This window comes from Rattus norvegicus, chromosome 1 (assembly GCF_021556685.1).
Source record: "Rattus norvegicus strain SHRSP/BbbUtx chromosome 1, alternate assembly SHRSP_T2T, whole genome shotgun sequence".
Taxonomy (NCBI): domain Eukaryota; kingdom Metazoa; phylum Chordata; class Mammalia; order Rodentia; family Muridae; genus Rattus; species Rattus norvegicus.
The window spans coordinates 106,591,019-106,605,884 of record NC_141534.1 but is presented as its reverse complement, the minus strand read 5'-3'; the positions used below and the strand labels follow the sequence as shown (position 1 = coordinate 106,605,884).

Sequence of the window (14,866 nt, the reverse complement as noted above, 5' to 3'; positions counted from 1 at the left end):
TATTGGAGAGATGGCTCAGTGGTTAAGAGCACTGGCTGCTCTCCCAAAGGCCCTGGGTTCAATTCCCAGCAACCACATGGTGGCTTAAAACTGTCTGTAACTCTAGTTCCTGGGGATTGGATGCCCTCCCACAGACGTATATGTGGGCAAAACAGCAGGCACATAAAGTGAAAAATAAAGATAAATACATCATTTAGAATTTAAGTGTGTGCGCGCCAGAATAAACAGTTTGTGAGGAAATCTCTCTCTTTCTAGGTAATTTATTTTTGTTTTATGAACATTGATTGGTGTAGTATCTGCATGCATGTCTGTATGAGGATGCAAATCCTCTGGAACCAGAGTTACAGACAGCTGTGAACTGCCATGTGGGTGCTGGGAATTGAACGTTGGTCCTCTGAAAAAGGAGCCAGTGTTTTTAACTATTGAGCTATCTCTCCGGCTCCGGGTGCTTGTTTTCCATGTGTGGGAGTGTGTGTCTATGTGCAGGTGCACATCTGTGCAGGTGGCCAGCACCATGGGATCCTCTATAGCCGGAGTCATAGGAGTTTGAGAAGCTACCTGACATGGGCGCTGGGAACCATAGTTGGGTTCTTGGAAGAGCAGCAAGTGCTCTTAACTACTGAGCCATCTCTTTAGCTCTGGGGAAAAAAAGGCTTTCATTAAGAAGTCAGAAGGGATTTTCCAGGAGGTGATGGCTAATGTTCTAGAACAGCCAGGAGTCAGAGATCACCTGAGGATATGGGTGCCTTCGAAGGGCAGAAGGGCCCAGCAGGTGCCAAGGCTCTGGGGTCCACCAGGGATTCTCTGTGGATGGAGGATAGTGAGTACGGGAGAGACTTTGGGGAGTCTACCTCTGCTTCCTGTGGAAGTTGGGGTGACTGGTGTCTGTCAGGCAGTTGAAAAATAGGAGCAGTGTTGTCCTTTAGAAAAACCACGGTGGCTGCTGTGCCCAGAGGTGAGATTTCTATTTCTGGCAGTGTAGACAAGGTCCTGCTGGTGTTCTTGACAGTGTGGTCACCCAGTGATCTGGGTGTAGTGAAGTCTGTGGGAAGTAGGAGAACTGTGACAAGTCTGAAGTTAGCCTGGGCTACACTGAGAGACCCAATGTCAAAAAGAAAAGAAAGGCTTTATTTTGAACAAAGGAGCAAGAGTTAATATTCGTTAATGGAGCCTTAAGCCAGCCAGTAAGTGAGGCTCATGGAGGCCCAGCCAGGAGCAGCCAACCCTGACAGAGTTGGTCTCAGGCAGTCTGGGCTTCTAAGGCCTTTTGTGATCTGGGAGATCTGAGTCTTTGTATTTTTGGGTGGGTGGGGGGATGTAGCCTCTGGGAATAAAAAGCTTGTCCAAGTAGAGGGTGTGGGAAGCCACACATCAAAGTGTAGGTGTCCTAGAAATAAACGCCCCTGGGAACTGTGTGCAAAGGAACCTGTCTCCATCCTTGTCACGGAGCATCCAGAGTTGGCTGCCAGCCTGCTCTGTGTGTTTGTTTGAAACAGGGTATCATGTAGCCCAGGTTGGCCTTGAGCTGATCCTCCAGCTTCCTCCATCTTTTTTTTTTTTTTTTTTTTTTCGGAGCTGGGGACCGAACCCAGGGCCTTGCGCTTCCTAGGTAAGCGCTCTACCACTGAGCTAAATCCCCAGCCCCAGCTTCCTCCATCTTAATGCTGGGATTGCAGGCCCCACCTCCACAGCTGCCCCACACTGCCTGGGTCACAGACACCCCCACCTCCACAGCTGCCCCACACTGCCTGGGTCACAGACACCCCCACCTCCACAGCTGCCCCACACTGCCTGGGTCACAGACACCCCCACCTCCACAGCTGCCCCACACTGCCTGGGTCACAGACACCCCCACCTCCACAGCTGCCCCACACTGCCTGGGTCACAGACACCCCCACCTCCACAGCTGCCCCACACTGCCTGGGTCACAGACACCCCCACCTCCACAGCTGCCCCACACTGCCTGGGTCACAGACACCCCCACCTCCACAGCTGCCCCACACTGCCTGGGTCACAGACACCCCAGTTCACCTCTGAAGCAGTGTAAGGCAGGCAGGGCTGAGCACCGGCTGCCCCAGAGGGTCCTTCAGAGATTCGTTATTTCTATCCTGTGTGTACGGGTGTTGGGACTAATGTGTATGTACCCCATGTACATGTATGTAGTGCCCACGGAGGGATGCTGTGAGCAGGGAAGAGAAGCAGCATGAAGGTGGGCCCTGAGGTGGTCCAATGTGCTGTGTCCAGGTAGGGCTAGAGGATGATCTGTCATACAGGAGGAGAAAGATTAAAGGGCCATTGTGGGTGTAGCACTGGGGAAACCAAGGCAGGAGGATTAAGAATTTAAGACCACTTTACAGTACAGCCAGATCCTGTCTCCTAATTGATTAGTTAATAGATTTTTGTTTTGTTTTGTTTTTAAGATTTATTTATTTCATTTATGTGAGTACATTGTAGCTGTCTTCAGACACACCAGAACAGGGAACCAGATCCTATTACAGATGGTTGTGAGCTACTCTGTGGTTGCTGGGATTTGAACTCAGGATCTCTGGAAGAGCAGTCAGTGCTCTTAACCACTGAGCCATCTCTGCAGCCCTAGTTAATAGTTTTAAACTCAAAGTTTGAGCTAGGCTCTCACCAGAGAACCCAGGCTGATTGCTTGTCTGCTTTTGGTTCGGTTTGCTTGTTGAGATGGAAAAGTGCAGCCCAGGCTGGCCTTGAAGTCACTAGGTAGCTAAGCATGACTTTGAGTCGTTCCTCCTGCTCCTTAGCCTCTGAATTTAGACAAACATACAGCACCTGTCATCTGTTTGTTTTTGAGGTAGGCTTTCACTGGGCAGCCTTAGCTGGTGGGAGCTTTTGGTGATTCCTATATAGTCATGCACCACCATGTCTAGCTCAAATCTCTAATTGTGCACAGGGCGGTGTGGTCTTGTGTGTGAGCATTAACCACCACCCAATTCCAGAGCACTGTTGTCTCTCCCTGAGAGAGCAGGCCCTGTGCTGTGCACAGGTCTGTCACCCCTCATGCCTTGGAGTCCACTGGTCCACGCTGAGGCTTTGTCTGAAGTGACGTGGAATGTGAAGTGGCCAGGTCTGTGGCTTTTTCACAGCAAGGTGTGTTTTGAGTTTGTTCATCTGTCTGTGGTGGGGTCACACTTGATGTGGGCTCAGTTGGTAAAGCAGTTGAGGTGCAGTCGTGTGGACCTCGTGTTTGGAACCCACAAGCACACAGACAGGCAGACCTCTGAGCATCATTGCTTTAGCTCTAATCCCAAAATAAGACAGACAGCTACAGGGGAGGTTCCTAGTGTTGATTTCCGGTCTTCATCTGCACATGCACACACATTGTGCACACATAAAAACTGCACAGTACACGCATATAATACATGTACTATATAAACATGCACACTATGCAGACATATATACTACACATACACACACACCCGAGCCTGACAGAGCATGTTTTCTGGCCATTGTCACCAAGCTTTACCTTTTGGCAGACATGCTGTCCTTATCCAAGTGGAGTCTGCAGTGCCCTTGTGTTGGCTTCTAGGCGTGAAACTGTTAGGTCAAGGTTTTGTTTTTGTTTTTTTTGTTTTTTTGTTTTTTTTTTTTTCTTTTTTCTTTTTTCCGGAGCTGGGGACCGAACCCAGGGCCTTGTGCTTGCTAGGCAAGCGCTCTACCACTGAGCTAAATTCCCAAACACCCCCCCCTTTTTTTTTTAAAGATTTATTTATTATATATGAGTACATTGTAACTGTCTTCAGACACACCAGAAGAGAGCATCAGACCCCATTACAGATGGTTGTGAGCCACCATGTGGTTGCTGGGAATTGAACTCAGGACCTCTGGAAGAGCAGTCAGTGCTCTTAACCGCTGAGCCACCTCTCCAGCCAGTTTTGTTGTTTTTTAAGACAGGGTTTCTCTGTGGTGCCCTGGCTGTCTTGGAACTCACTCTGTAGACCAGGCTGACCTCAAACTCACAAAGATCCACCTGCCTCTGCTTCCTGAGTGCTGGGACTAACAGTGTATGCCACCATGCCTGACCTGGGTTGATTCTTTTTGGGACAGGAGTTTGTTTGTTTGGGGGACACAGTCTCATAGAACCCAGGCTGACCCTGAAACCACTACGTAACCCACATGGTCCTCATTCCTGACCAGACTCTGCCTCAGCCTCACAAATGGGATGGTGGTTTGGCTCAGCTACCAAACCCACCCATCTTAGATCATTTACTTTCCAAAGAAAAGATACCGAATCTTTACATTTACAGTAAGCCTACAGCTGGGCAGATAGCAGCCCTCTTTCTATGTCGACTTCCCTATCGATAACTCCCCCATATTTCCTCTGGGCTGCTCCTCCTCCAAGGCCATGCTCTCCCAGTCTACCTGGCCTATGGTGACTTCGTCTTTCTCTTTCCTCTCTCCTTATGGTCTCGGCTTTAGACCCCAAACCCCAGGAACCAAAACCTCGCCCATCTTCCTTGTGCCCAGCTACAGGCTGTAGGCATCTTTATTGACCTGTCAGGGATAACTTGGGGGCAGAGTTACATAGCATCACCACTTGGTGTATGTGAGGGTCTCCTCATAGGGGCAACCTGATCTTGGGGGCCTGTATTTAACATTATAATAAACACAACAGACCAAACCTCTAAGGATTGGTCTTATTTTAAACCGTGTGTGTGTGTGTGTGTGTGTGTGTGTGTGTGTGTGTGTGTGTGTGTGTCTGTCCATTTGGTTCATGCATTTGAGTATAGGTATTCTTAGAGGTCAGAAGAGGGAATAAGGTCCCCACTGTTGGGAGTTAACAAGATGCCTGTGAAGTGCCAATTTGGGTCCTGAGCAGAGAATATTAACTAACCACTGAGCCACCTCCTCTCTTGCCTTGACCCTTCTATTTTTGTTTTAAGATAAGGTCTTACTGGGCATGGTGGCACGTGCTGTTACCCAGCACTCAGGACAGATTTATGTGATTTTGGGGCTACTCTAAAATACATAACTGAGTTCTAGGCTAGCCAGGGCTCTGTGGTAGGAGATGATCTCAAAATGGGTGGGGTGAAGGTCTTGCTTCATTGTCAGCCTGACCTTGAGCTCACTCTGACATCTAGACTGGCTTTGAATTTAACTCATCTTGCCTTAGCCTTTTAGGGCTTGAATGACAGATGTGTCACCAGCCCCAACTTATCACAACTTTAAAAAACATTTATTTTTATGTGAGTGTGTGCTTATGTATACCAGATGTGTACAGGACGCCACAGAGACTGTTGTATTGTCTCTGGCTTTCCCCTCTCCCTTCCTGCTTCCCTGAAGTCAGCTGGGTCTGGGTTCACAGTCGGATCCATCTTTCCTACCTGGCTGCATCCTCAGGCATTGTCCTTTACACCCAGCCTGAGCAGCACGCTGGTCTGTCTTCTGTCTAGCTTCAGAGTTACTGACCAGGAAACGGACAGGAAGACAGAGAAACCCACCTTCTTCACTGGAGAGTTGACACGTGGAAGAAGGCTGGGGCTGAGCTCCACTAGAGTGTTCACCTAGCATACCCAGAGCCCTGCTTTCTGTCCTCAGCACCGTGTAAACCATGTATGGTGGTGTACATGTCTCATCTGAATGTAGACAAGGGGTCAGGAGTTGAGGTGCTCCTTGACTAAACAGTGAGTTCCATCCCAGCACTCAGGTGGCAGGTGGATCTCTGTGAGTTCAAGGCCAGTCTGGTCTACAGAGTCAGTTCTAGGATAGTCAGGGCTACATAGAGAAACGTCTCAAGAAACAAAGGAAAAGGTGTAGATGGGTGGGTGGGGATCCAGCCTAGACTGGATTAAAAGACCCAATCAGCCAACTAATTAGTACGTTCTCAAGATCCACTATTAAAGAGAAAGCCAGAGAGCTGCGACATAGCTGGAGGGTGGCAGGGTAATTGCCTGATGTGTATGAAGCCTGGGTTCCAGCCTCAGCTTCTTACAAATTGCACATACCTGTAATCTCAGCCCTGGGTCGATGGCAGCCGAAGAGTCATAAGTTGAAGGGCAACCTTGGCTCTTGAGGCCCTGATTATAGTGTAAGGGGCTGGAAGTCCAAAGTTGTCAGCCTAGAGTAGTAGGTGGGAAGGGCAGGGCCTCTAAGACTTCAAGCAGAACTGTTTCCAGTGTCCTCTGGTTTGTTCTGTTCCTGACCCATCGGTTGCAGGCAAGGTCTTAGTGCACCGGTGTGTTCCCCAGTGTGTCTGCCAGTCTCTTCATAATTACAGCAATGCTGTGCACGAAGGCGCTCATGGTGCACATTTTGCCTGACCCTGCCAGTTGTTTTGTGGATGAGGAGAGTGCTTTGGGGTTGCCCTGGCTTCCAGTGTTCTATCCTGGTCACATGGCAACAGATAGGATGGCAGGTGCACTGGAGCCTTGTAGCTCTGACTGCCCTTCGGTGTCCCCACAGAGACAGCATGGATAGTGTGAAGCAGAGTGCAGCCCTATGCCTACTGCGTCTCTACAAGGCCTCCCCCGACTTGGTGCCCATGGGCGAGTGGACGGCCCGGGTGGTGCATTTGCTCAATGATCAGCACATGGTGAGGTGCCTGGCTGCCCTGCCCTCAAGTGCCCGAAGCCCTTGTCTTGACTTCTGCCAGGGACCCCATCTCTGTCCTGACATTACAACCCAGATCTCATGCCTCTAGTGTTTATGTCCTGTCCAGTTTTCAAGAAATCTTCCTCCTTCCTTGATAACTCCTTGGCTGTTTGGGACTGTCCTTATCTCTGACACAGCACCCTAAAAAGATTTGCCTGTTTCTGAGCCCAGAGATCCCATAGCAAGGCCATGCAAAGACTTACCCCACCCGGGACTCCCAGCAGCCCACCCTGCTCCTGGCTCTTGAGGTGACGTTCCCTGTCGCCAGGGCCTTCCTAGTGACACCTAGCATGAAGTCCCTCGCCTGCGCTCCTTGCAGGGAGTGGTCACAGCCGCTGTCAGTCTCATCACCTGCCTGTGCAAGAAGAATCCAGATGACTTCAAGACCTGTGTCTCCCTGGCTGTGTCTCGCCTAAGCCGGGTGAGTGCAGGGTCACACTGGCCGCGGGAGGGTCTGGCTCCCCATGTCTGTGATATCTGTCTGTCCTCCCTTCCCTAAAAGGCAAGCCAGCCTGTGCTTAAAAGCCAAGCAAGCGGGGCTGGGGATTTAGCTCAGTGGTAGAGCGCTTACCTAGAAAGTGCAAGGCCCTGGGTTCGGTCCCCAGCTCCGGAAAAAAGAACCAAAAAAAAAAAAAAAAAAAAAAAAAAAGCCAAGCAAGCTCTACATTGTCTTCATCCAGGCTGTGTGTCCCAAGGCAAACAGCTGTATTTCTTTGTGCTTTTTTCCTACCTGGTTCAGGGGCTGATGTCAGTGCCGTGTGCAGCATGGCCGCTGTGGCTAAGGCGCTGACAGCTCCCATGCCTGCTCTTCCTCCTCCTCCCTCCTTGACCTCCCACCACCTCCACTGCTGTCCCCAGGGCGCCCCAAGCCTCTGTGTGCCTGGCTCTCTGAGTCAGACCTTAAGGCTGACTGCCCTGCTGAAAGGGAGTGTGACAGGGACTCAGTCCAGACTACCAAGAAGGGCTGTGCACCACGGCTTGCGCTCAGCATCGTGGGACCTCGTGGAGGTCCTAGTCCAGTTTGGGAGACAGGAGAGTCTCTGGGGGGATGGCAATCCAAATGGAGACTCAGAAAAAGAAAGAAAGGAAGGAAGGAAAGAAAAGAAAAGAAAAGAAAAGAAAAGGAAAGAAAAGAGAAGAAAAAATATTGTCTGTGAGACCATAAATGTCTCAGATCCTTGGGGAGAAGGAGCACCTGTGCCTACCATTCACTCTGTCCCCGGCTCCTTGTTACCACACATCTGAGTGTATTAGGTGCCAGGCCCAACAGGGAACAGAGATGAGGTCATTGCGTACGGCGTGTGCTCAGGTCACTGGCACAGAGCCTTGTGGCGAAGGCTTCCTGGAGAAGGTTGTTTTTGTTTTTTTGTTTTTTGTCTGAGACAGGGTTTCATTGTCTAGTCCTGGCTGTCCTGGAACTAACTTTGTAGATCAGGCTGGCCTCAAACTCTTAGAGTTTGCCTGCTTCGGCCTCTGGAGTGCTGGGACTAAAGGCCTTTGCCACCACTGCCCAGCTTGCAGAAGGATTTCGAGGTGGAGTTGGAGGTGGTGGCCCTGAGGAGTGATTGTCATACGATCTAACCTGTGCTGGACCAGAGACGGAGGAAGGATCAGACCCAGCTTCTGACCCTTCAGTAGTTCCTCCGTGCTGAGGATGCAGGAAGCACGGCAGTTAAGGCTGTAAGAGGCAGAGCCCAGGAGTAAGTAGAGGCTCTAGGCTGCCTTAGGGACTGCCACACAGAACCAGCAGAGACTTTTGCTCCACTGTTGCCAGTGTTGCTTGGAAAATTCAGAGCGAGGCGCTGGGGCACAGTACACACACTCAGGAGGCTGAAGCAGGAGGATCTTGACTTTGAGACTGTCAGGCTTAGTTCTGATCCCACCCTCAGACCTCTGTATATTCAGGCCTTAGCTTCCCCTTGTCAAAGCTGACTGCCATGGTGTCAGGTGTGGCTGTGTGCTTCAGGGCACAGCCCCCTCTGCTGCTCCGCCCATCATCCCTTCCTTCTGTAGATTGTCTCCTCAGCCTCCACTGACCTCCAGGACTACACTTACTACTTCGTTCCTGCACCCTGGCTCTCTGTGAAGTTACTGCGGTTGCTACAGTGTTACCCACCGCCAGGTAAGGCCTGTGGGCGGCCAGCATCTGTGTTCCTCCTGCCCTGTGCAGCACCTGGGGTGGCACAGCTCATCCTGTCTTGGGCCCACTAATCTCTCAATGGCCCTTCATCCTGTGGAGTGAGCTGCTTACCATCCCTGCTTTACAGAAGAGGAAGGACGCTTGCCCCACTCTGCCTGGCTACTGTCTGTGCAGATGGGGTAGTGAGGCCCTTTGGGCACGCTGATCAGCGTTCTTCCTGTTGTTAAACTCTTAAGCACTGTGTGCAGTGGCCTTCGAGGCTGGGGGCTCAAGAGTCGTCTCTTAATCTCTGGGTAGCTCGCTCTTGGGAAAGCCTAAGCTCCACGGAGGCTCTGGGACAGGCTCCTGGGTTCTCCATATCTGTGAGAAACCTAAGGAACATCAGTGCAGCAGAAGGGGAAACTGAGGCTCATAAGAGCAGACTCTCATTCTCAGCAGAGTCAGTATGGGGTGTGTGGGAACCCAGACCTAGAAATTGCTGTTCTTCGTTAGAAGGCAGAGGCCCAGCCCGGGACTGCCAGGCTTGGAGGGTGAGAGCTACAGTAGGCTGCACTCTTGGGAGCCCACTAGACAGGGGTCAGCCACTTACCCTCCCTCTCCCCAGAGGATGCGGCTGTGAAAGGGCGGTTAGTGGAGTGTCTTGAGACTGTGCTCAACAAGGCCCAGGAGCCTCCCAAGTCCAAGAAGGTGCAGCACTCCAATGCCAAGAACGCCATCCTGTTTGAGACTATTAGCCTCATCATCCACTATGACAGGTGCTGTGGGCAGAGGTGGGGGCAGTCGGGGGCCACTGGCCTGTGGAAGGGAGGCTGGCATCTAACCCTTGGGTCAGAGGGACAGCAGGGCCTGGGAAGAGGACAGTGTGAAATGGTCCCCTCGGATGATGCAAAATCGTTGCATATCTTGTCGGTCAATCCTGCATACTGAGGATTGAAGTCAGGGCTGGTTTCTACTGGCTGCGTCCCACTCTAGTGCTTATCTCTGGGTCCTTGAGGGTTCCTAGGAGGAGACACAGTAGGATGTTGGGGTGGCAGAAGCGAGGAACTGGATCGTTAGGTTCACTTCACTTGTGCCTGGCAGTGAGCCCAACCTCCTGGTCCGTGCCTGCAACCAGCTGGGCCAGTTCCTGCAGCACCGAGAGACGAACCTGCGCTACCTGGCTCTGGAGAGCATGTGCACCCTGGCCAGCTCCGAGTTCTCCCACGAGGCTGTCAAGACCCACATTGATACTGTTATTAATGCCCTCAAGGTACGGCCCTCTGCCCTACTCAGAGTGGCCTGGTGCTTGGTGGCCCTACAGTGGCCCAGTGTAGCTTAGATGCCAGCTTGCTTTCCTTTCCTCAGACTGAGCGGGACGTGAGTGTGAGGCAGCGGGCAGCTGATCTGCTGTATGCCATGTGTGACCGGAGCAATGCCAAGCAGATTGTATCAGAGATGCTGCGGTACCTAGAGACGGCTGACTATGCCATCCGAGAGGAGATTGTGAGTCTAGAGGACAGGGCTGGACACTTGAGTTGTGGGTGGAGGGCCAGTACTTGGACCATAGCATAAGGGAGGAGAGCTGGCCCCTTAGGTTGGAAGGAGGAGTGTGGGGACTGGACCTCCAGGTCTAAAGAAAGAAGGCTAAGAGTTAGGAATCCTGTGTCTAAGGGAGGTGTTTGGAGACGGAGGGCCCCTGGGTGTTACGATGGGGCCAGCCATGACCATAGATCCAAGAATGGCAGTAGTCACCCTCCCATGGGCATGGTTGTCCACTCACACATTACCACCTCCCATCACAGGTGCTGAAGGTGGCCATCTTGGCTGAGAAGTATGCAGTGGACTACAGCTGGTATGTGGACACCATCCTCAACCTCATCCGCATTGCAGGCGACTATGTGAGCGAGGAGGTGTGGTACCGAGTGCTGCAGATCGTCACCAACCGTGATGATGTCCAGGGTTATGCTGCCAAGACAGTGTTTGAGGTTAGCAGCCTTCACTTTGACTCCATAATGGAGCTCAGCTGCCAGTCGTATGCCCCACCAGCAGGGCTAGCATCCTGCTCCGTTCCAGCCTTGTCTGAGTTACCCAAGGGACATGGGAGCTGCAGCTTTGGGAGCTCCCCAGCATGCAGTGTACACAGCATCTGTGTCAAATCTCTGCAGGAGAGCTGGTCCCTTCATTCCTCCCCGTGCAGTGCTGCACAGGCTCAGAGGGTTTCAGTCAGTCGTGACAGTGCGTGTATGGCTGCAGGAATGAATGTGTGGCCAGGGCTGGGCAGTGGTTACGGGAGAGAGTGCCTGCTGTGCAAGTATGAGAGTCTGGTTTTCATTCCCCGACTCAAGCAGAAGCTGAGTAAGTGTGCACAAGTGTGCGTACATGGGGATGAGGGGTGTGTGACTCCAGCACTGTGAGGCAGAGACAGGCAGATCCTGAGAGCTGGTTGGCCAGCAGGGTTAGCCAAAACAGGAACTCTGGGTTCAGTTAAAGACCCTGTCTCAAAAATAAGGCAGGGATTGATTGAGGAAGACCCCTGACGTCTTCTAGCCTTCATGTCCTTGGACACATGCATGCAGTCCTGTGTGCACACGGGCACACACAGAGCATGGGGTGGAACCACTCATGGCTGTCCAGGAAGTAATTGAGGATAACACATCCCCTAGTGCCCTCCCTTTTCTAGGTAGGTCCCACCTCCCAGTTTTTAGGACATTACTAAACCATTCCAATGGCTGGGGATCAAGCACTAGAAATACGGTATGCATAGGAAATCTCAGTCACACTGTATCATTGAGTCAGGCTAGTCACTTCTCAACTCCCCCATGCCTCGGTCTCCCCATGTCTGACCCTGTGCATTTGCAGACGTCAGAGGGTCTCTCCTGTCTCTCCTATCCTTGCCCTCACCCTGCCTTCTCTTGCGCCCTCACAGGCCCTCCAGGCCCCAGCCTGTCATGAGAACATGGTGAAGGTCGGTGGCTACATCCTTGGGGAGTTTGGGAACTTGATTGCTGGGGACCCACGCTCCAGGTGAGGGAGCCTCATTCTGGGGGATTTCTTAGAGGTCTGGGGAGCCCTCTCAGCACCCACCCGTTACCCATCTTCATGAGGGCCCAGCGTCATCTGGGGAGTGTGAGTGACGGGCATGTCCGCTCTTTCACAGCCCACCTGTGCAGTTCTCACTGCTGCACTCCAAGTTCCACCTGTGCAGTGTGGCCACTCGTGCCTTGCTGCTGTCCACCTACATCAAGTTCATCAACCTCTTCCCTGAGACCAAGGCCACCATCCAAGGTGTTCTTCGTGCCGGCTCCCAGCTGCGCAATGCTGACGTGGAGCTACAGCAGCGGGCAGTGGAGTACCTCACCCTCAGCTCTGTAGCTAGCACCGATGTTTTGGTCAGAGCCTATGCCCCAGTCCTTGGGACCACCCACCCTCTTGGGCCAGAAGTGCCCCTGACCTTTTATCTGGCCCACAGGCTACTGTGCTAGAAGAAATGCCCCCATTTCCTGAGCGGGAGTCATCCATTTTGGCTAAGCTGAAGCGTAAGAAGGGCCCTGGGGCAGCCAGTGCCCTGGATGACAGCCGCAGGGACACCAGCAGCAATGACATCAATGGGGGTGTGGAGCCCACCCCCAGCAATGTGGTGAGTCCAATTATGGACCGTGTGCCCAGGCTGGGTCCACTGTGCCTTGCCCTGTCTCACCTTTACTCTGTCTTACCTTGATTGCAGTCAACCCCCTCACCCTCCGCGGACCTCTTGGGGCTGCGGGCAGCCCCTCCCCCTGCTGCACCCCCAGCTCCTGTAGGCGGGAACCTCCTGGTGGATGTTTTCTCTGACGGCCCCACTGCACAGCCCAGCCTGGGTCCCACCCCTGAGGAGGCCTTCCTCAGGTATCTCCTGTCCTTGTCCTACTCAGACCCACCCCCTTCCGTCTGGATTCTGCTGTTCCAGCTACCCTTTGCTGTCCTTTCCCAACGCTGTGTCTCAGTCCACTCTTCCTTCTCTCCTTCCTCTTGCCTCTCTTTCCCTGGCCCTCTTGCTGCCTCTCTGGGATTGGCTGCCTGCCACACCTGTCTTCTCTGTCTGCTCTGGGATTGGATGGCCCAGCGAGCTGGAGCCCCCTGCCCCTGAGAGCCCCATGACTTTGTTGGCTGACCCAGCTCCAGCTGCTGAGTAAGGGGTGGTCTCTGGCTTTGGGTTGATGGATGTCCCCAGGGTGGGCTCCAGGGGTTCCCAATGATTGGCAAATGTAAGGGTTAGAAAACAGTGAAAGTTGGGGCTCTTGGGAGATCCCTCTGTAAGGGTCCCTCTCCCATAACTGTGGATGTCTGGGGAAGCTTGGCCTGTAGGTTCTGGGGATCTGCCTTCCAAGAGTGTTGCCTCTTCCTCCAGCCCCCAGTCCCCTACGCATCTCACTTCTCCCTCTCCCCCAGCCCAGGTCCTGAGGACATAGGTCCTCCCATTCCAGAAGCAGATGAACTGCTGAATAAGTGAGTTCTGTGAGAAGTGGGCAGGGGAGTGGGGACAGGTAGGGGACAGGCTGGGTGGTCAGGAGCACCTCCCATTCTGACTCCCACCACCCTGCCTAGGTTCGTGTGTAAGAATAGTGGGGTCTTGTTTGAGAACCAGCTGCTGCAGATCGGAGTCAAGTCTGAGTTCCGGCAGAACCTGGGTGTGTCCCGGTAGCCCAGAGGTGGAAAGGGGTGCTGGAGGGGAGGGGTTGTTGGCAGCATCCCCTGGCTGGGCTGGTGGCAGGGTATGGGATCAGAGGAGCTTGGATGGAGCCCTTACCCACCCGCTGCAGGCCGCATGTATCTCTTCTATGGCAACAAGACTTCTGTGCAGTTCCAGAGCTTCTTGCCCACCGTGGTCCACCCTGGGGACCTCCAGACTCATATCCTGTGCTCTTGTGTCCAAACCACCTGGGAAACAGACTCACCCAGGTCCATACCTGTTCAGCTCCTCATTCTGAATTAGGCATGTCACTTCTAAAACTGTATGCATAGTAGGTAGGCCTCTTTACTGTGGCACAGGTGACAGTAACCCAATATACAGGATGGTGACTTCCAGACACCAGTACCCTGCCAGGTACCTTACCTTTGCCAGTGTGGTTCTGTTGGGGGCTCTTGCACTCAGGTTGCACTCAGGGTTGCCCAGTGTTGCCCTGCAGTAACATCACTGAGTGACTTGCCTCCTAGATTCTCCCTCTCTCTGCTCATGAGGATCTTTTGTTGTGTTTGAAACTGTTTAATAGAGCCTAGGCTGACCTCCACTCACTCTACAGACGAGGCTGGCTTTGAATCAAGGTGAGTCTTCTGTCTGCTCTGAGTCTAGGCAGGCACCAGTGACTCTGGCTTCAGCCTTTGAAAGAGCAGTTGGGATGTCCTGGAGAGTATGGTGTATGTCAGAGAGAGCCAGGCCGCTGTCCCTTATATGGGCCTCAGTCAGAATGGGTGACACCACAACAACTAGCCCTTCGCCCTCTGCTTCGTTCCCCAACCTTTCCAGAGCCCAGGGTAGACAGTTAGCTGTGTCTGAAGTAGCTGAGTGTACAGACCCACCATACTGTGAAGTACAGATGGTGACAGTAAATGCTTCCCTCTGGGTGCATGACCACCGCTAACACAGCCATGTTCCGGTGCTAGATGATCTCATCTACCCCTCAGGACATTTTCATGTACCTAGTTTGCATTGGAGGCTAAGAAAATACCAGCTTGCCCATCAGGATCCATGTGGATCATCACTCAGTGGAGGCACGAGTGGAGGCTGGAGAAGGATATTCCTAGGTGTCCCAGATCTCACAGGAAGGAGGAAGAGTTAGGTGTAGGTGAGTCTGCTGTTGGCCCAGAGCCTCTAGCTGACCTGGGCTTGTGCTGCCTCACGATGTCTCAGCTGTGCCACCGCGGTCTCTAGCTTCCTTGACTATGGGGCCACAGCTGGCGGTGCAGACCAAGCGTGTAGCTGCACAAGTGGACGGTGGCGCACAGGTGCAGCAAGTACTCAACATTGAGTGTCTGCGAGACTTCTTGACGCCACCACTGCTGTCGGTGCGCTTCCGGTAGGAGCAATGCCGTGTGGGGTGTGGGGCGATGAGGCAGGGTCTTCAGGCATGGGGCCTGGCTGAGCTGCTCCTCATC

General features: G+C 52.8%; 1 protein-coding gene across 7 annotated transcripts in view; it reads left to right on the top strand.

Moving 5' to 3' along the window:
* The window catches only part of Ap2a1 (adaptor related protein complex 2 subunit alpha 1), a 29,909-nt gene that overhangs the window by 13,904 nt on the left and 1,139 nt on the right, over nt 1–14,866 (top strand). Inside the window, exons 5-20 of one of the 7 annotated variants that reach the window (XR_015623829.1) lie at nt 6,427–6,556; nt 6,935–7,036; nt 8,629–8,737; nt 9,360–9,510; nt 9,836–10,004; nt 10,100–10,237; nt 10,537–10,719; nt 11,661–11,758; nt 11,892–12,123; nt 12,204–12,371; nt 12,459–12,619; nt 12,837–12,902; nt 13,163–13,219; nt 13,319–13,401; nt 13,534–13,630; nt 14,666–14,787. Coding sequence is in view for 5 of the 7 variants with exons in the window: in XM_087555897.1 (XP_087412023.1) it covers nt 6,427–6,556; nt 6,935–7,036; nt 8,629–8,737; nt 9,360–9,510; nt 9,836–10,004; nt 10,100–10,237; nt 10,537–10,719; nt 11,661–11,758; nt 11,892–12,123; nt 12,204–12,371; nt 12,459–12,619; nt 12,837–12,902; nt 13,163–13,219; nt 13,319–13,401; nt 13,534–13,640; nt 14,666–14,787 (2,076 nt within the window). In the remaining 2 variants the exon portion in view is untranslated. Of the gene's footprint in view, nt 1–6,426; nt 6,557–6,934; nt 7,037–8,628; nt 8,738–9,359; nt 9,511–9,835; nt 10,005–10,099; nt 10,238–10,536; nt 10,720–11,660; nt 11,759–11,891; nt 12,124–12,203; nt 12,372–12,458; nt 12,620–12,836; nt 12,903–13,162; nt 13,220–13,318; nt 13,402–13,533; nt 13,765–14,663; nt 14,788–14,866 lie in introns of those variants that run through there. The other 6 variants (XM_087555897.1, NM_001395092.1, XR_015623832.1 and 3 more) reach the window with 6 other exon arrangements.